The sequence below is a fragment of the Pantherophis guttatus genome, chromosome 1 (assembly GCF_059756535.1).
Source record: "Pantherophis guttatus breed Tessera chromosome 1, ASM5975653v1, whole genome shotgun sequence".
Lineage (NCBI taxonomy): Eukaryota > Metazoa > Chordata > Lepidosauria > Squamata > Colubridae > Pantherophis > Pantherophis guttatus.
Window position 1 is genome coordinate 142356496 of NC_142063.1, and position 19282 is coordinate 142375777.

The 19282-nt window shown below is 39.0% G+C and overlaps 1 protein-coding gene across 2 annotated transcripts; it reads right to left on the bottom strand.

The window, feature by feature from the left end:
• Window positions 1–1292: 1292 nt before the first annotated feature.
• On the bottom strand, window positions 1293–18060 carry NMI (N-myc and STAT interactor). 2 transcript variants are annotated; one of them, XM_034424979.3, is made up of 9 exons: window positions 17599–18060; window positions 12870–12935; window positions 12543–12701; window positions 10079–10195; window positions 8565–8727; window positions 6597–6703; window positions 5205–5388; window positions 4037–4143; window positions 1293–1829 (listed from the first exon to the last, which is right to left on the bottom strand). In XM_034424979.3, exons 1-9 carry the CDS (start codon window positions 17647–17649, stop codon window positions 1629–1631), a joined length of 1155 nt encoding a protein of 384 aa, XP_034280870.2. In that variant the 5' UTR covers window positions 17650–18060; the 3' UTR covers window positions 1293–1628. The 2 variants fall into 2 exon arrangements, with proteins under 2 accessions (XP_034280870.2, XP_087737974.1); XM_087881848.1 differs by having other exon boundaries at window positions 17758–17843.
• Between the last annotated feature and the right edge of the window lie 1222 nt (window positions 18061–19282).

The following is a 19282-nucleotide window of genomic DNA, read 5'->3' on the forward strand; positions in this document are numbered from 1 at the left end:
GTGTTTTTATGATAATTTTTATTAAAAATTTAAAAATACAAAGATAAAAACCTATAAAACACACACACACAAAAAGAAAAGTGGAGAGAGAAAAAAGGGTTCCTCAAGACAAATTCTCGGAGATAGCTACCGTTCAAATCTTGTAAAGAAAATTGCAGGGTTCTGTCCAGGCTGTGACAAAGATTTTCCAAAGCACCAGAAGGCAGGACAAGAAACAATGGATGGAAACTAATCAAGGAGAGAACCAACCTGGAATTAAGGAGAAACTTCCTAACAGTGAGAACAATTAACTTTCCTTCAGAAATTGTGGGTGCTTCATCACTGGAGGTTTTAAGAGACTGGACAGCCACTAGAAGACCTCCAGAGTCCCTTCGAGCTCTGATTGATTGGTTCGTCAATCTCCAGGAGTCAACACTGACACAAAGGTACACTCTGCCAAAACCAAAACTTTCATTCTTATAAGCAAACAAGGTTGTAGTTTAAACCTAGGTTGGAAATTGGAAAAATCCAGATGTTTGTGGCACATTATACTGTATGCAATTATACATGCATTCAAAACATCCCTTATGATTTATCTATATATTTAATTATTTTATTTATATTATCTATATTTATATAGATAATATTTATCTATATTTATTTCCCCCCTCCTTTACAGGCACCCTCTACAGTGGTTTTTTTTCCACCACAATAAACAAAGCTTGAGTTGCATGATACTAATAAAGCTAAAATGATCCAGGGCTGAGACTGGCGTTGGTGACTACATCTTCCTCCTCCGTTTCCTCCAAAGTAACACATCCCCTGATAATAAACCCAATCGGGCTTTTGAGCACATGGCAATAAGGCCAAGTGCTTATTTCAGAGTTCAAAAAAATATAAGACAGGGTCTTATTTTCGGGAAAACATGGTAGGTGCAACCCCAAAGAGAAAGAACCCCTTTCGTAAAACAGGGCTTCGAGGCGCTCAGTTGGTTTTGTAGAACAGATCTAAAAAATAGAATTGAGATTTCCCAGGAAACATACAAATAGGTGCTTTGTAAAAACACTCAGTAATCTCACTTGTGATTGTTGGACATTTGTAGGGCTAGAACAGGGGTGTCAAACTCACGTCGTCACGGCGGTGTCACATATCGGGACTTTTTCCCCCTTCGCTAAACCAGGTATGGGCGTGGCCAGAGCATGACACATCCAGCCCATGGGCCGGGAGTTGTATAGCCCTGGGATTAGAACATAGATGATTCAAGGTAAAGCCTCATTTATGTTTTTAATAACGAAAAAGACACGGGCTACTTCTGTAACTTGTAGAGCATAAAATCACCTTTATTCCTAGGCCACAGAAATTGCCATCATGCAATTGTGCCAAATGCAGTTGGTACTGACTATTTGCGCTATAAACACTGATGTGAGTTGCGATTAGATCACAAATTAAGTCTCCTGATTTCAACATTAAAAAAAACAACAACTGAAACAAGGAACTTTTAATTGAACATAGCTTTAAATAGGTCTTCAAAGGTGTTTGAAGCTTCTACGTTACAAGCAGCTTCACTTCTAAACAACTGCAGGTTTAGTATTCAATTAGTAAACTCTTGGTGTAATTGGAAGCTGAGCCAGTCTACATCTTCAAGACTCTCATATGAAATCCGCTTGATCTATCTCAAAATAAGCAATTTTCGTTCCTTCGGGAATATAGGTCACTCGATCCACTTCACCCCCTCCATTGCTGGGTTTCTGGAAGTGAATTTCAATCATGTCTTCCACATTCTCCTCATCTTTCTGTTCTGCATTGATTCCTGTTAATAGTACAGCTTTCTTGGAAATCCCTGAAAACATCTGGCACAAAAAAGAAGCATACCATGTTACTTCCATAGTCTTCCTCAGAGAAAGCTAATATTGAAAGCACCATCGCTTAAGAGATAATTACACCCTTTCATTTTTCTACCGATTACAAAATATACATGCACACTGTTCAAGAACCAACAAAATGTGAGACCTGGGCATGGGAGCTGCAGCTCACATGCCCTTTCTAAAATACCAATGTATCACAGCAGGGGGAAGGCTGGGAAATGAACCATTTGCTCCCCTGCTGTGATCCTAATGAAACAAAATTGGCATGGAATCTCCATCCAGGTCAAAGCACATTTTCCCTTTTGAGTCTAATGGGATCATCGGCATATTTCTTCTTGTTACAACTTTATTCTGACCCAAATAAAGCAGCCACAAACACTCAAGCTATGTTTGCAAATAAACAAAGCTTTTGCTGTTCAGTCACTCAGTCGTATTCAACAGTTTTGAGACCCCGTGGATCATGACATGCCAGCCCCTCCCCCCTGTCCTCTACTGTCTCCCAGAGACTGCCCAAAGTCATTCATGTTCATTGCATCAATGGTCCTATTCCATCTCATTTTCTACCGTCCTCTTCTCCTTTGGCCTTCAATTTTTCCCAACATCAAGACCTTTTCCAAGCAGTCCTCTCTTCTCATTTGAGCTTCAGCTTCATATCCGTCTTTCAAGAATAGTCAGAGTTGATTTCCTTTAGGATTGACTGACTTTGATCTCCTTGCAAGGAGATCAAAGAGACTCTCAAGAGTCTTCTCCAACATCACAGTTCGAAAGCAATAAACAAAGCTAAAAGGTCTCATTCTTATTTCCTATTGGGTGGATACCACTGACCATGTTACAGTTTATGATACTATCTGAACCTCACATGATTACGTTGCTCATATCTGAAAACCTGATCTTGTAATCTATGTCAAACCCTGGGTACAACTCCCATTTCTAGAATCCCAAAATGATGGCCTTTTTTGGTTTAGGAAGTAGTAACTTACAATGCCTGGTTAAAAAACAGTGTGTGGCAGAAAGTACAATGGTATAGTCAGATATTATTTATTTTAATTCAATGTGCAACACATGCTAAGCTTCACTAAATGGAAGAAAACCAAGACCTAACCATCATCAAACCAGAGTAAGTGTTTGATAATATTGGGCCAACCATATCTGTAGTGTAAAATGTGAGATGAACAGTAGGTGGCAGCAAAGAGGTTTTACATTACTTAAAAGAGAGTTACATTATTTAAAGCCCATCAAGCGATTTACCAGATTTTTGCTGCCCATTTACAGTATATGGTTGATACTATGGTGTAAGCAGATTTAACTTCATTCTATAAACATTTAATATGAAGAACTCAATTCTATTGTTTACCCATAGAATACATTTTCCAGCTGCTGGAAATACAATGGATAAATTATCTGGAAAGTAGGGGAATAATATATTAAATACCATGTTTCCCCCAAAATAAGACCTAATGCCTCTTTTGGAGCAAAAATTAATAATTTTTGCTCCAAAAGAGGCATTAGGTCTTATTTTGGGGAAAACACCGTACTAAATACATCCGTTTGGCTGACGATCCTAACTGGGCCTTACTTTTGGGGTAGGGCTTATATTACAATCCTGAAAAATCATGCTATGGCTTATTCTCTGTTGGGTCTTATTTCTGGAGAAACGTGTTATTACAAAAGCTATAAACCATATTCCCAAGGAAGTCCCTTTGAACTCAATGACTTATATCAACTGCCGTTTTAATTGTAACGTATCATGCTATATCAACCCAGCCACTAGTCTGGAAAGCATGGATTAGATTTCTCCATCAATGCATGTCAGAGCATTTACCCATCTATCATATGAGAATAGGTGCATGTATATTGCATTTGTATTTCTGCAAATGTTAACATTTTGGCTAAGGAGCTCTCAAGCAGCAAAGCACAGAACAGGAAGTCTGTTCTGGGATTTGAGAGATGTGCGCATCAGCCTGTCTGCAATCATCTGCAACCTACACTTACCCATTAACCCCTTCACAGTGTAGTTATGCGGCAACGCCTATGTGCAGTTGTGGGCAACTCTAAATCAAGTTTAAAATCAATAATACAATGTGATATATGTCTGCTTTATTGTGGTTTATTCAGTAACCCACAGCTTAACACAACAGATTCATTCACCTGCTGAATTACCTGCCATGCTTGATTATTCCCCCGTTACTTACCTGAACATTTTCCACATCACATTTTTTGAGAGGTGAAACAGTGAGAAAATGAGTCTTTCCAAACACATTGATACAATATTGTCCATGCCTTATTATTTTATTAAGAGCTAGAATAAAAAAATAAATAAAAATGAGTTACACAAAGAGGTCCACAACTGAAAAGGGCTGGTTAAAATTTAAATAAATTAACCTAAACATTAGAGTTGCACATATATACTGCTCAAAAAAATAAAGGAACACAAGCAGAAGACATCCGAGATCTGAATGAATGAAATAGCCTTATTAAATACTTTGTTCTTTACATACAGTAGTTTATACACTGCTAAAACAACTAAAGGGAACACAAAACTACTGTATGTAACGAACAAAGTATTTAATAAGGCTATTTCATTCATTCAGATCTTGGATGTCTTCTGCTTGTGTTCTCTTTATTTTTTTGAGCAGTGTACTTTAAATATATAGATACTTATTTAGGAAGAACTAGTTTTCCATTAACTATGGGACATAAAGGTGTTTCTTTCAATATAAGCCACCAGTGGACCAGACTGTAAGGCAAATATAATAAAATATTAATCACAAGCCTTTGTTTCCAGCATAATAATACTGTAGTGCAATTCTAGATAGGTTTACCTGTAAGTAACTCACAAAAGTACAGTGGAATTTAATCCAAAGTAAACAATTTCAAATGTAACATTAACAGAAAAATCTTGTGTAGCACTAGCTTTCAAGAGTTACACTTTCTCCAACCTGGTACCTCCAGAAAAAACTGATTATATTTTTCTACATTCATTAGTCAGATGGCAACAGCTGTGGTGGTGTGTTTTCTAAAACAGCTGGGAAAAATCCAGTTGTGGAAGGCTACATTGCATTCTAGTGAAGAAAATGACATAATATATATATTGAAAAGTACCAATAGAAGAGAATGTATATAGCTCAGGGATGAACACTCAAATGTAGAGAATAAAATATTTTCTGGCATGCTTATTTATATTTGACTTCTAATATCCGATTGACCTCACATGGGCCAGATAGGCACAGCCACACGGATGGATGTGGCCTCCGTTCTAAGACTATGTGCTTGAAGTCAAGCAAGCAATGATGATCTACAAACAAAGCTGATTACAGACCATATCCTAAAAATAAACTGGTAGAATAATCCAAAAACTACCTATAGGTTGACAAAAGATAACTTTGGCCTCTTGTAAGAATGGATTATATAATATCTTCTGAATTTCACCCAGTTTTGCTTTGTAGAAAAGGAGCTCCAATTTCTCTCTCATCCATTCCTCAGGAATGTTTATATTTGGGATGTTAGAAACATAAATCTCCCTTTGAGAGAGCTTAACTTGGATCTGGAAAAACAATACAAGCTGGTGTCAAAATTATGCACATCAGAAAAATTCATAGTTGCAACTATTCAAAACATATTATGATCAGAGCACAATTTCTGATGGGGAAGAATGTTTTCTTGTTATCGCTACTGCCTTTCCTTTCAAGCTTTTCTCTCTCCCAGAGTTATCTGTTCATATTGGCATGAAATTTGGGAGTTATGGACAAGAGAACTTGGAAAGGCTGAACTATACAAAAGATACAGTTAGCGTTAATTTAAAAAAAATACTATAATAGTCAAGAGTTAAATTATTCCTCAAGATTTTAAGATAGAAATGTAACAGTTGGATTGAGACAGTGTGATGATTTGTACAACGCACTAAAATTGTAGTTACCCAACAAAGCATAATGCAACTACAATTCAATGTGGTTTGTATGCACAGTCAATAGTTAAGGGAAATTAGCATAATTTCCCCCCCCCTTCCAGGCTCTGTAATACGTTAGCATTAAATATACAGTGATTTATTCAACAAACCATCATTAAACCATACATTAATATAATGTAGGAATTTCTATCTACAATATGTGTTAAAATCAAAGTTCGCCATAACAGCTGATTTTGAAAATACAAGCAGAGCCACACATGGTTAATACCATCAAAGCCGTAGCTTAGAGTGGGAAGTCAAAAAACATGCTGAAAGAAGACAGTGGGAATCCATTTCTATAATGTTGCCAAGAAGATAAGCCCTTGATAAGCCCAATGAAATTTAATCAATAAGCATGAATACTCCTTCTTTATAATGAAGACTAGAGGGTGTTCATAAAATGGTCTTTAAATTAGACCTACAGACAATCTTTGCCAGTAAATTCTCAATCCAGTGTTTGGCCAACAGAACATAGTATCATAAGTATACTAACTCAGGAAAAAGGATGCAATTATGTCTGTATGTATTTTTGGTTGAATTAGATGTAAAATCTGAAAAGGTACATATCTAGGGAAAAAATGAAAATTCTAAGAAAAGGCTTGCCTTCTTTCTATGTGATTAGGAAAAAGATAAAAGCCTCTTCAGCCTAAATTTACTATATCCCAACCATGAGAGTCTTATTTCTATGCAGGGCTAAGCAAAGCCAATTGAATTTAAGCTGTCTATATGTGGAGGTCCAGTTACCAGTACAGAATAGTTCACATTATTTGGATATATTTTAACATCTTTCATGATTATGTCATTACCTTAAATGTTGTTCCTGTCGCCAAAACAGCAGGGCAGGCTTTCAAAGCAATCTCCTTATTTTCCAGGTTGATGATATGGTTATGTTTTCTAATCAGATGCTGAGCAACTAAAGAACAACAGATTAACAGGTTTCCATACTGAACATTGACTAAATAGTTCAGCTTCACATGAGACATATAGTCACATTAATCAACAATTGTGAGGAAAGCCAAGGTTTCAACAATGACATTTTTGACATGGGATTTTGTTGACAATTATTGCTGCTAGTTTTGCATGGTTTCCCAACTCAAACATAATATCTCCCCTACAATTAGGACACTGTAATGGTCAAAGTTTCTTGCCAAGGAAAACAGGGTAACAGATCCCTGAAGGAAGTATTCTCGAAAAGCTTGTGTTTTTCCATTCTTGCACTGAATACTTTTTTTTTTTTTAATTTGATTTATATGCCGCCCTTCTCCGGAGACTCAGGGCGGCTTACAATGCGTTAAGCAATAGCCTTCATACTTTTGTATATTTATACAAAGTCAGCTTATTGCCCCCACAAACTGGGTCCTCAATTTACCTACCTTAGAAAGGATGGAAGGCTGAGTCAACCTTGAGCCTGATGAGATTTGAATTTACAGTAATTGCAGACAGCTGGTGTTAATCACAATGCTCCACCAGGCTCAGCAGACTAAATAGATCCAGTAACAACTGATAGATCCAGTAACAACTCAGAATATTCATAATTCAGCAGTTGGCATAAGGTTATTTTTATTGGCACTGACATCTCTCACCACAGCACTGGCTAGGTTCACACATCGTGCTATGCAATAATGGGATCTAATTTGGTTTAGTGTTATGAATCCAACCCAACATATAAATTATGGTAAAGTGATCAACAGCCACCTTTAAATTCCCTTTTTACTGACCCTCTAATTGGATCTGTCAGGCCTGGAAGCCTTTTTTTTTCATTGGATCTTCAGGCCTGCCACATTTACTACTGTGGGAAACTGGGAGGGGAGGTTGTATGGAGCTAGGGTGATATATAGTCATAATAACATTCCTTTTTCAGAAAGTCAAGGACATCTTGCCCTGCACCTGGACGGCTGGAACTGGGAGGCATCTCCAGTTGGGACGGTGCTTGTGATGGACATGTGGGTGTGGAGCAGGGACTTGAACTTTCTTTTGGGTGGGAAAAACCTGGAAGCTTTCAGATTCAGGTTTTCCCAGATGTGCCAATATGACCTCTCTAATAAAATGGAACTTTTGAGGAAACTCAAGCCTCGGAGTTTTCTTTCATGGGAGGGGGTGTTACTTGGAACGCTGATAGGATAATTATCTGATTTTGGCAAAAATGGTAAGCGTTAAGTAGACTTAACATAATTTTATAAACAAAAAAATTAAATGCATTTTTTTAAAAAAATTAGGATCTTGCCATATGAATATATATTTTCAAACATTAAATGTATTATATTTCTTGCTTGTTTTCCTCTAATTTTTATACGTTAGTCATATTCAATTGTAAGGATCATGTGACAGTGAGATGGGTGGCAAATAAATTTGAATTAATTAATTTAAAAAATGGAAGGGCTCCTTGACAGAAAAAAAGTGTTTTCTCCTGGTTCAAAGCTTGGCATGATATGCGAACCCAATCATTCATAGACAATTCCCCTAGCTTATCTGATAAGCCTTAGCTTATCTGATGTGTAAACTCAATCACTTAATATCATAGCTAGCCCACCTACAGGAAGGCTGGTAAGAGACTAGGGCCCTTAAAGAGCATCAAATTATAAATTACTTTATCATTTTTACAGTGGGGATGATAAGGTTAGAATTTCAAACATCAAAACCTATTAAAACAGATTCATAAATGGCAGGTATTTGAACTGATCCTAAAATTTTCTTGTCAGAAAATGAAGCGCTAACTTAACACAACCTCCTTTATTTAAAAAAGGAGGAAATATATCATTTGAATATGAATATACCAGATTCTTCTTCAAACTGAATGAGAGCTTCTCCTCGGTTCACCGTGAGTGGGATTTTTGTAGCTAGGTGAAAACAGCAGGACATGTTTGTGCAGTCATCTTCATCCTTGGCATCCTCCAGGTGCATAAACTTCATTTTTTTTTTAAGTAGGCTCTGCTGAAGCTGAAATTTTAGTAATAATACAGGAGAGGACAACTTTTAAGACAAAAGAATATTAAGTAAACATATTCTTTATCTACTAGTTTCAGTGACACATAAGGCCATTAAGAAACTTTCTTCAGATCCTTTTTCCACTATTTCCTGTTTGTTCAAAGGTATAACGGACAGAATCTTCAATGCATTGTCCATTTTGAGGGATTTGGGGAAGATTAACAATCTTGTACCAAAAATCAGCAGGAAATCAGATAGTTACTTGCCAATTTGCTGAATAATTTCAAAACAGGAACTAGGAACTACATGTTGTCTCTTAAGTATCCAAACCAGGGGTGGTATTCACTTATCTTCACTACCGGTTCGCAAATGTGAGCACGTGCCTTCTGCCCATGTGCAGAGGAAACAGGATGTGATGAGGCGGGTGGGCAAAGCCTCCTGCAGCAGGAGCTACTGGATTGCGAGATCCGGATAGAACCGGCTGAATTTCACCACTGATCCAAACATTTTAAAACTTTAAATCTGGGATTCAACTGAGACTAAATAGTTGCATTAGTACAATATATTAGTAAGAAACTGAATGCAATTTCTGTAATGAAGTAGCAAGCCTATATCTATTTACTTGGGGGAAAAAAACTCTAGAATTCAGTGCGATTTCTATAGTTTATTATTAGGTCATGGATTTATGGCACAAAAATTGTCTAATGCAGGTGTCAAACTCGATTTCATTGAGGGTTGCATCAGGGTTGTGTTTGACCTCGGGACGCGGAGGGGTGGGGGGGCCAGCATGAAATCACTCATGTTGGGGGGTGCCTATGGCGGCCTAAGTGCTCTGCCAGTGAAATCGGGCTCCTGAGCTCCATTTTCAGATGGGATGGCCTCCTGCAACCCTCTGCCAGCAAAAACAGAGCTTGGGGGGGGCTGCATGCGGTCCTCATGAGCTCCGGTTTTGGCTGGGATCGCCTCCTGCAACCCTCTGCCAGCAAAAATGGAGCTCAGGAGGGCTGCATGCGGCTCTCGCAAGCTCCATTTTTGCTGGCAGAGGCACAGCAAGCTGGTCCTTTGCTGTTTCCAGGGCAGCGCCAAGGGCCAGATCTAAGCACCGTGCAGGCCGGATCCAGGCCCTGAGTTTTGAGTTTGACACCCCTGGCCTAATGGAATAAAACATATAAAGATTCTAATTTTTTGTAAACTACAATTTCCCTGGAAGGGAGGGCAAAGGCATTCTTTCTTAAATAAAGGATGAAGAATCCTTTTATGAAGGATGAAGTAAGTTTATGAAGTAAGTACAGTATGTTAGAACACCAAATCAACTCTGTTGCATCCCCCACATGCACGCCAATTCATTAATGCAAGAGTTTACCGAAAAACTCCGTGTAAATTCTCTACGTTTCTCTTTTTCTGCTGCCAGATTCATCTTAAGGACTTCAATTTCCTTTATCAGCTTATTATTTTGCTCATTTATTAAGGAATGTCGCTCCTGTGGAATATGAAAAAAAAAAAAAAAGACTTACATGCCTAAGAATCAGTTTATGGATGTTTTGAAAAAAAAAAAATTATTATTATTATTTTTGCTGGGAAACACAAAATTACTAGAGAGAAGTTCCCTGAAGATGGGCTCCAGCACGAGTCCGAAAGCTCAGAATACAAAACCTCTGGTCCCAGTGATTGACCCAGATTGGATCCTGCAACATTATCCTGGGACAAGTATATTCGTCTTCATTTGTGACAAAATATCCTTGCCAGAAGTTTTAATAAGTAAACTTGTAACCATCTCCAGTATTTTACTGAATCTGAATTATCAATAGAATACAATGTGATTAAGCCATATCTGTACTCCAAGTGAGAGGAAGTGCTTTAAGCAGCCCTCTTACTTTGCTATTTTTGTACAGGGAAGAGTACCACTCAATGAACACTCACATGGATGTGCCGGTCAGTTGAACCTATATCCATAGAAACATGTCAGGGGTGGGCTTCAAATATTTTAGCAAGGGGTTCTCTGGTTGCTGGGTGGGCGTGGCCATGGTGGGCGTGGCCTAGTAAGCCTCCTGCACGATGGCGGGGGGGCGTTTTTGCCCTCCCTGGGCTCCGGAGGCTTTCCTCAAGCCTCAGGAGGGCAAAAACAACCTCCCAAGGCTCCAGATGCCCTATGGAGGCCAAAAACGGGCCCGTTTTTAACCCTCCCCAAGCCTCCGCACGCGCCCTGCACTTACCTGCATCTAAAAAGGGCTGCGTGGGGACTCCTGGGAGGGACAGGGTGGGGTGGGCGGGGCCAGCCAGGAGTGGGATTTGGGGGTTCTCCAAAATGCACAGAATCTTAGCTAGTTCTCCCGAACCCCCAGCAGCCCACCCCTGAAACATGTATATGTCAATCTTACTGTTTTTTTGCCCATTCAGCATATTGTCAGTTAATCAAGATTGTATATGACATTCTTAGCATATTTCTTCACATCCATATATTAGATTGACAAAATGAAGGTCTGAACAAAAGCATTCGCATTTTGTTTATGAAACTCAAGTCTCTCACTCAAATTGAAATTTTCAACTTACAATAGTTCGTTTAGTGACCATTCAAAGTTACAACGGCACTGAAAAAAAGTGACTTTTGACCATTTTTCACACTTATGACCTTTGCAGCATCCCCATGGTCACGTGATTTAAATTTGGATGCTTGACAAGTGGTTCAAATTTATGATGGTTGCAGTGTCCCGGGGCCACGTAATCATCTTTGGCCACCTTCTGACAAGCAAAGTCAATGGAGGAGCCAGATTCACTTGACAACCATGTTACGAATTTAACAACTGCAGTGATTCATTTAACAAATGTCGCAAGAAAAGTCGTAAAATGGGAAAAAGCTCACTTAACAAATTCCTCACTTTGCAACATAAATTCTGGGCTCAACTGTGGTCATAAATCAAGGACTACCTGCACTGTCTGTTTCGGAGTCTGAAGATTCCAAACTGTGCTATCAATTAATATTCAAACTTGTTCTTTTGGGCTCAACTTTTAAGAAAATGAACCTGCAAAATATGAACAGGGTTATAATGCCTGAACTGATGGCTTCTACTTTGTTACGAACTGCAAGACACAATTTTTCTACAAGGACTAAAAATATTAGTTTCCGCAGTGAGATACAGTGACCAGGCATAAGAAACAAAGTTTGCAAGATGTTTTGTTAAATTTATACACCACCCAACTCCCAGAGATTCTAAGCAGTTCATAAAGTTAAAAATAAAAAAGAATAATATAACAATAAAGACAGAGGAGCAAAAAGATGGCAGCAGCAAAAACATCTACAGGTAGTCCTTGACTTACAACTGTTTGTAGTTACAATGGCACCGAGAAAAGGGACTTATGATCATTTTCACACTTATGACCATTGCAGCATCCTCATGGTCACATGATCAAAATTCAGGCATTTGGCAAACTGACTCATATTTATGATGGTTGCAATGTCCCGGAGATCATGGGGTCACCTTTTGCGACCTTTTGACAAGCAAAGTCAATGGGGAAGCCAGATTCACTTAACCATATTACTAATTTAACAACTGCAGTGATTCACTTAAGAACCATGGCAAGAAATATCATAAAAGGGAGCAAAACTCACTTAACAACTGTCTCCCTTAGTAACCAACATAAATTTTGGGCTCAGTTGTGGTTGTAAGTCAAGGACTACCTGTACAAGCTACCAATTAGGGGCCTCACACATTCCAGCCAATCTTGAATTAAGTTTGACTCAATATCACTCTGTAAACATTCACACTTCCCAGCATCAATGTTGAGTTCTATTCTTAAAATGATGGAATGTGGATATAGCCATTCTTTACCTCCTGGTTCTTCTGTATCCTCATTCTTTCAGTTGCTTGTTTAGCATTATGAACTCGTAGATCTGCCAGCGCCTTTTGCCTCATTTTTCTTTCCTCATCAAGGGCAAGTTTTGAAAGAAGGATTTCAGTTTTTTGCTTTTCAAGGTTTTTAAGCTTTTCCTGGGCAAATTAAGAATCCATTAATGCATTTTCAGGATTGCCAATCAAATAGGACTAAGCAGAGTTTTGAACACACACACAAACAAGTACAGCCTCTCTAGTTGGTATAGTATGTATAGATAGCTTAACTATCATTGGCAAAACTTCAAAAGAGTTTGTAAAAACTACCTTCCATTTTTCTAGTTCTTTCAGTAGTTCAGGCTCACTTTTTGAAAGTTGATCTTCCGCCATAGTCTGCAAAACAAAAACTGAAAGTTTTCTTTCCATTTTGCACCAAAAGCTGTTTTTCACATTTCCAAGAGTTTCATTTTTTTCCCTCTCAGATATGAAATTGAAATAAATTGTGAATTATTGGAATAATTTCCAAAGTTTTAGCCAACCACATTCAAAATAGTTTCATCAACCAATATTTTATTAGAACATTACACCTAAGCAAATGAGTGTTTTAAAATAAATGTACAGCATATGAGAACTAGAAGTAAAACAGGACTATTTCGGTAACAGGATAAAAGCTCTGTCTATGTAGATTCCTTATACTCATTCTTTCATGAGCAAGGTTATTTTATTGAATACATTGGAAGGCAGCATTTTTTAAAAAAGCAAGCACATAGAAATGTCTGGCAAGAATAGTGTCTGTTTGTAATACCTTTTCCTGCACCTAACTACTAAACTTATATTCCAGGCTTCCTGCACTAATTCTCCAAGAGAGGTAATAACATATCCAAATAAATTTTCAAATTAAATGAAAATAAACAAATTGAAAACAAGAATGATAAAATCCCAACCAATGTAAATCCAGCAGCAAAAATGATATCTCCACAACCTGAATATTCATATTGTTCATCATTCTTCATTCACTCAACAAACTGAACTATAAAGCAGTAAACGTAAAGGTCAGTTTTTTTAAGACCATAATTTTATTCACACCACATACACATATCCCATATCTAAAGCAACCGGTGGTCATAACATGATTAGAGTTTAGGAAAGCCATTGACTGGGTAGTTCACATATCTTGTTACAACTCAAATTCGTATATTCAGTTTATTGACTTTTCTAGGTGAACTTAGTTAGCCACTGAGGTTAATAATCTACAATTTAAACACACTGTGTGAACTCAGCCGATTTTGGGCTGTTAAACAAAACAGGTAATAGCACTTAGCTTATATACCCCTCCATGGTGCTTTACAGCAGTCTCTGAGCCAGTGGGTCTCAACCTTCCTAATGCCGCGACTCTTTAATACAGTTCCTCATGTTGTGGTGACCCCCAACCATAAAATTATTCCTAAACCATTGAAAATATGTGTTTTCCGATGGTCTTAGGCGACTCCTATGAAAGGGTCATTCGACCCCCAAAGGGGTACCAACCCACAGGTTGAGAACCACTGCTCTGAGCAGTTTACCCAAACAACCTGGGTCCTCATTTTACCCACCTATTAAACATATGTTTCAATATTTTGCTCTTTTTATCTGTGCTGTACTATGTATCATATTATTAAGCAAATTTATATAGCTGCCCATGTCATAAATGTGTCTCTGGGTGGCATACAACAATACAGTTAAAACAAGTATCAACAACTACCTAAAAACAATTAAACATAAAAAGAACTAAGACAGCAGAATGGACCAACATTCTAAATACAGTACAGATTACAGTCATTCATTTATTGACTGTTTGAAGTTACAACAGCACTAAAAAAAAAATGACAACTGTTTTTCACACTTGAGACTTGCAGCATCCCCATGATCACATGATCAAAATTCAGATACTTAGCAACTGGTTTTTATTTATGATGCTTGCCGTTGTCCCAGTCTCACGTGATCATGAGACCTTCTGACAAGCAAGGTCAACGGGGAAGCAAGATTCACTTAACAACTGTGTCACTCGCTTAACTGCAGTGATTCACTTAACAACTGTGGCAAGAAAAGTCATAAACTGGGGCAAAACTTACTTAACAATTGTCTTGCTTAGCAACAGAAAAATTTGGGCTCAGTTATTGTCATAAATCGAGGACTACATGTATAAATATCTTGCAGGCTCCATTTCCCATGGGATCCCTAAGATTGCTGGAAAAAAACATTTTAGAGATTTCCAGAAGGCTATAGAGATGGGTGCACAGGGGGGAGGGGGGGATGATTTTCCAAAAGAGAGAGTACCATGGCAAAAAACCCTCCTCTCTGGCCTCATCTCCTGAGGGTCCAGTCAGATGTAAGAGTCACATGTAACTCTTTAGCAATACACACATTTTCATTCTTCCTCATATCAAATACTTTATGAAAAACAAGGAAACAATCTTCCTGAGAATGCTCAGGAAGATAAATCTATCTCAGCATCTACTTCTGTCCTACTATCACAGCACCATTGAGAGTGTCCTGACATACGGCATTCTTGCATGGTATGGGAGCAGCTCTGTAGCGGACAAGAAAGCTCTACAGAGAATCATTAAAACTGCCCAGAATATCATCAGACTCCAGCTATCAGCCCTGGACGACATCTTCGAATCTCACTGTTTGAAAAAGTTACGTAACATTCTCAGAGACTCTTCCCATCCTGCTTACAATCTTTTTGGAATGTTGCCTTCTGGCAGAACATACAGAACAATTAAAACTCGGACTACACGTTTTCTGAATAGTTTTTATCCCAGAGCTATAATTGCACTCAACAATGAACTAAAGGGCCACCATCAGTGAGCTGTTGGACAGTATTACTGTCCGTTGTGTGGATGTTTGGTCTGTTGTGTGGATGTTTGGGTAGTTTAGGGGTGGGGAATTGTGGTGGGTGGGAGTATGTTTGGGGATTGTTATGTGTGTTGGGCGTAGTCTTTGGGTGTTAAGTGAATTTCGTTGTTGTATGGGTATACTGTGTATACACGTACAATGACAATAAAGTTATTATGAGAAAAGGCAAAGTTCGCTATTACACAAAGCTTGTTTATCATTTGTTGAATATGTCACCGTTGGCTAGGTTCACACAACATACAAAGCTTGTAAACCAACTGTCTCTAATCTGATGGACTAGATGTGTGGCAGCTACACTACCACTATTTCTAGCCAGCCTGACAATAGGAAGTTGTCATCCTGTCACATCTAGAAATCTCTGGAAATACTGGCTACTAAGCAGCACCGTAGATCCAATCCTGAGTATTTTTATTATTATTATTATTTCTTTTATTCATTAAACATGAAACTCAGTCAACTGGACATTTAAAAATGTGTCACAAATACCATTGACTGGTGCTAATGGTGCTAATTTTACCCACCTATTAAACATCGACTCTGGCATCTCTTGGGACCGTGATGTCAATAAATTGTACATTTCGGTTTTTGACAACTGTGATATCTGGCGTGTTGTGTTCCAAGTGACGATCTGTCTGTATTTGTAAGTCCCACAAGATCTTCACCTTCTCACTTTCTATAACTTTTTCCACTTTATGTTCCCATGACTTTTTGGATACAGGTAAGTCATATTTTTTAGATAATGACCAGTGGATTGTCTAGTTTTGTAATCAGTTTGTGCGATTTTGCTGCATTCACATATTAAATGTGAAACAGTTTCGACTTTGTTGTTGCAAAGTTGGCAGTTTGGATTGTCAGTGGATTTTTGTATCATTATTATTGTTGTTGTTGTTGTTGTTGTTGTTGTATATGCTGCCCCTAAAATCCATGTGGATTTTCCTCCCTTGTGCCTAGCCACGGCACAAACACTTTTACTACTGTACTGTCTGTGAACAAAGCAGCCATAAGTATTCCTAGTTTTACCTATAATCTTTTCCCTCTGATGCCAACTCTGGTAGGATTTGGTAGGTTGCTCTGTGATAGGTAGCATTTGGTAGGATCTGTGGCTAATTACTTGGGAAAGAAGGGAAAGGATTGGAATAATTGACAGAATAAAGATTGACTATGAGGGAGACAGCAACATTTGTGCTGGGTAGTTTAAACCAGCGGTCTCCAACCTTGGCAACTTTAAGACTTGTGGACTTCAAATCCCAAAATTCTGGGAATTGAAGTCCACAAGTCTTAAAGTTGTCAAAGTTGGAGACCCCTGGTTTAAATAGTTAAACGGGCAGAGAAAAAGACCCCCAGTTTAAATCAACGGATATCTCTGCTTGCAAACTCATCATATAAGTTTCCTCGGGTGAAGCTCTGGACTCCCAACTTTTGACCCGGTATGGAAATCTCTGCCAAAATCCTTCTTTCCGGGCTTTTTTTTCCGACTTCCAAGCTCCGGTATAAAAAAAAAAAAAAATCAGAAATGTCAGATAAAGTTGTGGCTGTAATGTTACCTTCTACTGTGCTAAAGTGGGTGCCTTTTCTTTTTTCTCCCGTTACACTGTATCCCTTCTTTTTCTCCTCCCTCTCTTACTTTTTCATGCTTTTCTTTCTCTTTATATTTGATAAACTAATAAAAAAGTTAAATGGGGGGAAAAAAAGTCAGATGAAGCCCTAGGGCAGGGGTTCCCAAATTTGGCTGCTTTAAGACTTGTGGACTTCAACTCCCAGAATTCTCCAGCCAGCTTTGCTTTTTTGGGAGTTGAAGTCCACAAGTCTTAAAGCTGCCAAGTTTTGAAGACCTCTGCCCTACGGTAATACTAACCGGGCCGCCACTGCTTAGTTTTCGAAATCAACGAAATTGTATCGAATGTTGGGGCAAAGTTCAAACACGGGGAAATTAGCAGAGGGGTGTTTAATGAGAGTTACACAAGCACGAAGCGTGCATTTACTCTTTACGCCCCTGTTAAATTGCGTTGTCTAATTAATTTAGGCTAGTTCAGTTACGTCAGTGCCAACCGGACCGAATTAAAGCGCATCGTACGGTCTAGACTAGATCTCCAATGTAGGCTTTTGACCGGACCGTTCACTTTCTGTAGTAAAAAAAAAATAAAATAAAATCGCTCACCGCTGTCCTCCACGGAGAAAGTTTACTTTCGCTTTCGAACTCTGCCAGCATATTCTGTTTGGAAGGGGGAACCGCAATATATTCATTCGCACGCCCTCGCTGGTCAGGCGTTTTCTCCCCCCGCTCCCCTCGGCCCGCTTTCCAGTGGGGTTGACTTACAAGGATCTTTCCGACTGCAAAATACCCGGAGAAGCTTCTCAATAAAAAATAAATAAATAAATAAAAAGCCCCGTTTTCCCAGCAGCAAGAAACGAAAGTCTCAGCCTTATTTGACTGCAGATCACGTGGAAGGGAGGAAAGCGGGCAGGAAGGTGCAGGCAATCGCCGGCAGCTGCGAAGTCATCTCCCCTTGAGGCCAAAGAGGAAAGTCCGCCCGCCCTCTGCACATGACAAAAGATTCTCTTGAGAGCCGCGATGCTTCTCACGTTTGACACGCGGCGGCCCCGTTAACAAGATTGCGATAGCTTTTCGCGCCACCCGAAGCTGAAATAGGATTAAGTTAGCTCTGCGTATGCTCTGTGCAACCGATGAAGCTTCTTGGGTGAGAAGCGAAACGTTTTCTTCTTCCTCCTCAGGGGGAGAAAAAACAGTCCAATCTTTTGAAAGAAAAAGCACCTTTGAGACAACTATGACCTGGACGACTGAGAATGTCCACAGATAATCAGGGTGTGGCTTAGTGCAGTGTATGAATCTGACCCAGACTGTTGAGGGCAATATGCTGACTGTAAGCTGCCTAGGGCTGTAAAGCACTGTGAAGCAGCATATAAGTCTAAATCAGAGGTGGGTTTCAGCAGGTTCTGACCAGTTCTGGAGAACCGGTAGCAGAACTTTTGAGTAGCTCGGAGAACCTGTAGTAAAAATTCTGACTGCCCCTCCCCCCAACTATTCTCTGCCTCCCAAGTCCCAGCTGATTGGGAGGGAATGGAGATTTTACAGTAATCTTCCCCTGGATTGGGGAGGGAGTGGAGATTTTACAGTATCCTTCCCCTGCCACGCTTACCAAGCCATGCCATGCCCACCAAGTCACACCCACAGAACCGGTAGTAAAAAATTTTGAAACCCACCACTGGTCTAAGTGTTATTGCTTTTGTTATCGTTAGGAACCCAATTCGGATTTAGTCAAGTAAGCCATGATTAAGCAAAATGATGGCGTAGTGAGAGAAAGGAATTCCATCACCATTATTAATAACACACTGCTCTTAGTTAGCAGGCAAGCCAAGGAAAGATCACACAGAGCTTTCTAATTCTAACCTTTTTCCTAGCAGACAGTACTGAATTAAGCTCTCCCAATTTGATGGCAGCTGAGTGGGATGGAATTCGGCTTCCAAAATTTCCAGCAAGATGATACTAGGCAGAGTCCAGAAAACTGCCTCAGAAATAGATTTGATTCCCAGGACATTTCACAACTGGTTCCCCATGTCTTCTCTTTAAAAAAAAAAAAAAGTAAGATTGTACAGTACAGGTATGGTTCGCAAACTTTGTAGTACCTTAGCCCTCTAAAACTCACATTTTTTTTGTCTGTGTGACATCTCTCCCCACCCCCCCAAGAAGATTTCATTGATGTTAGAGTTTGGCAAGAAATAAATAAAACACTGGGCAAAAGAAGAATGGGACGGCAGAGAATGAGGCGGCTGGATGGAGTCACTGAAGCAGTAGGCGTGATCTTAAATGGACTGCGGGGGAT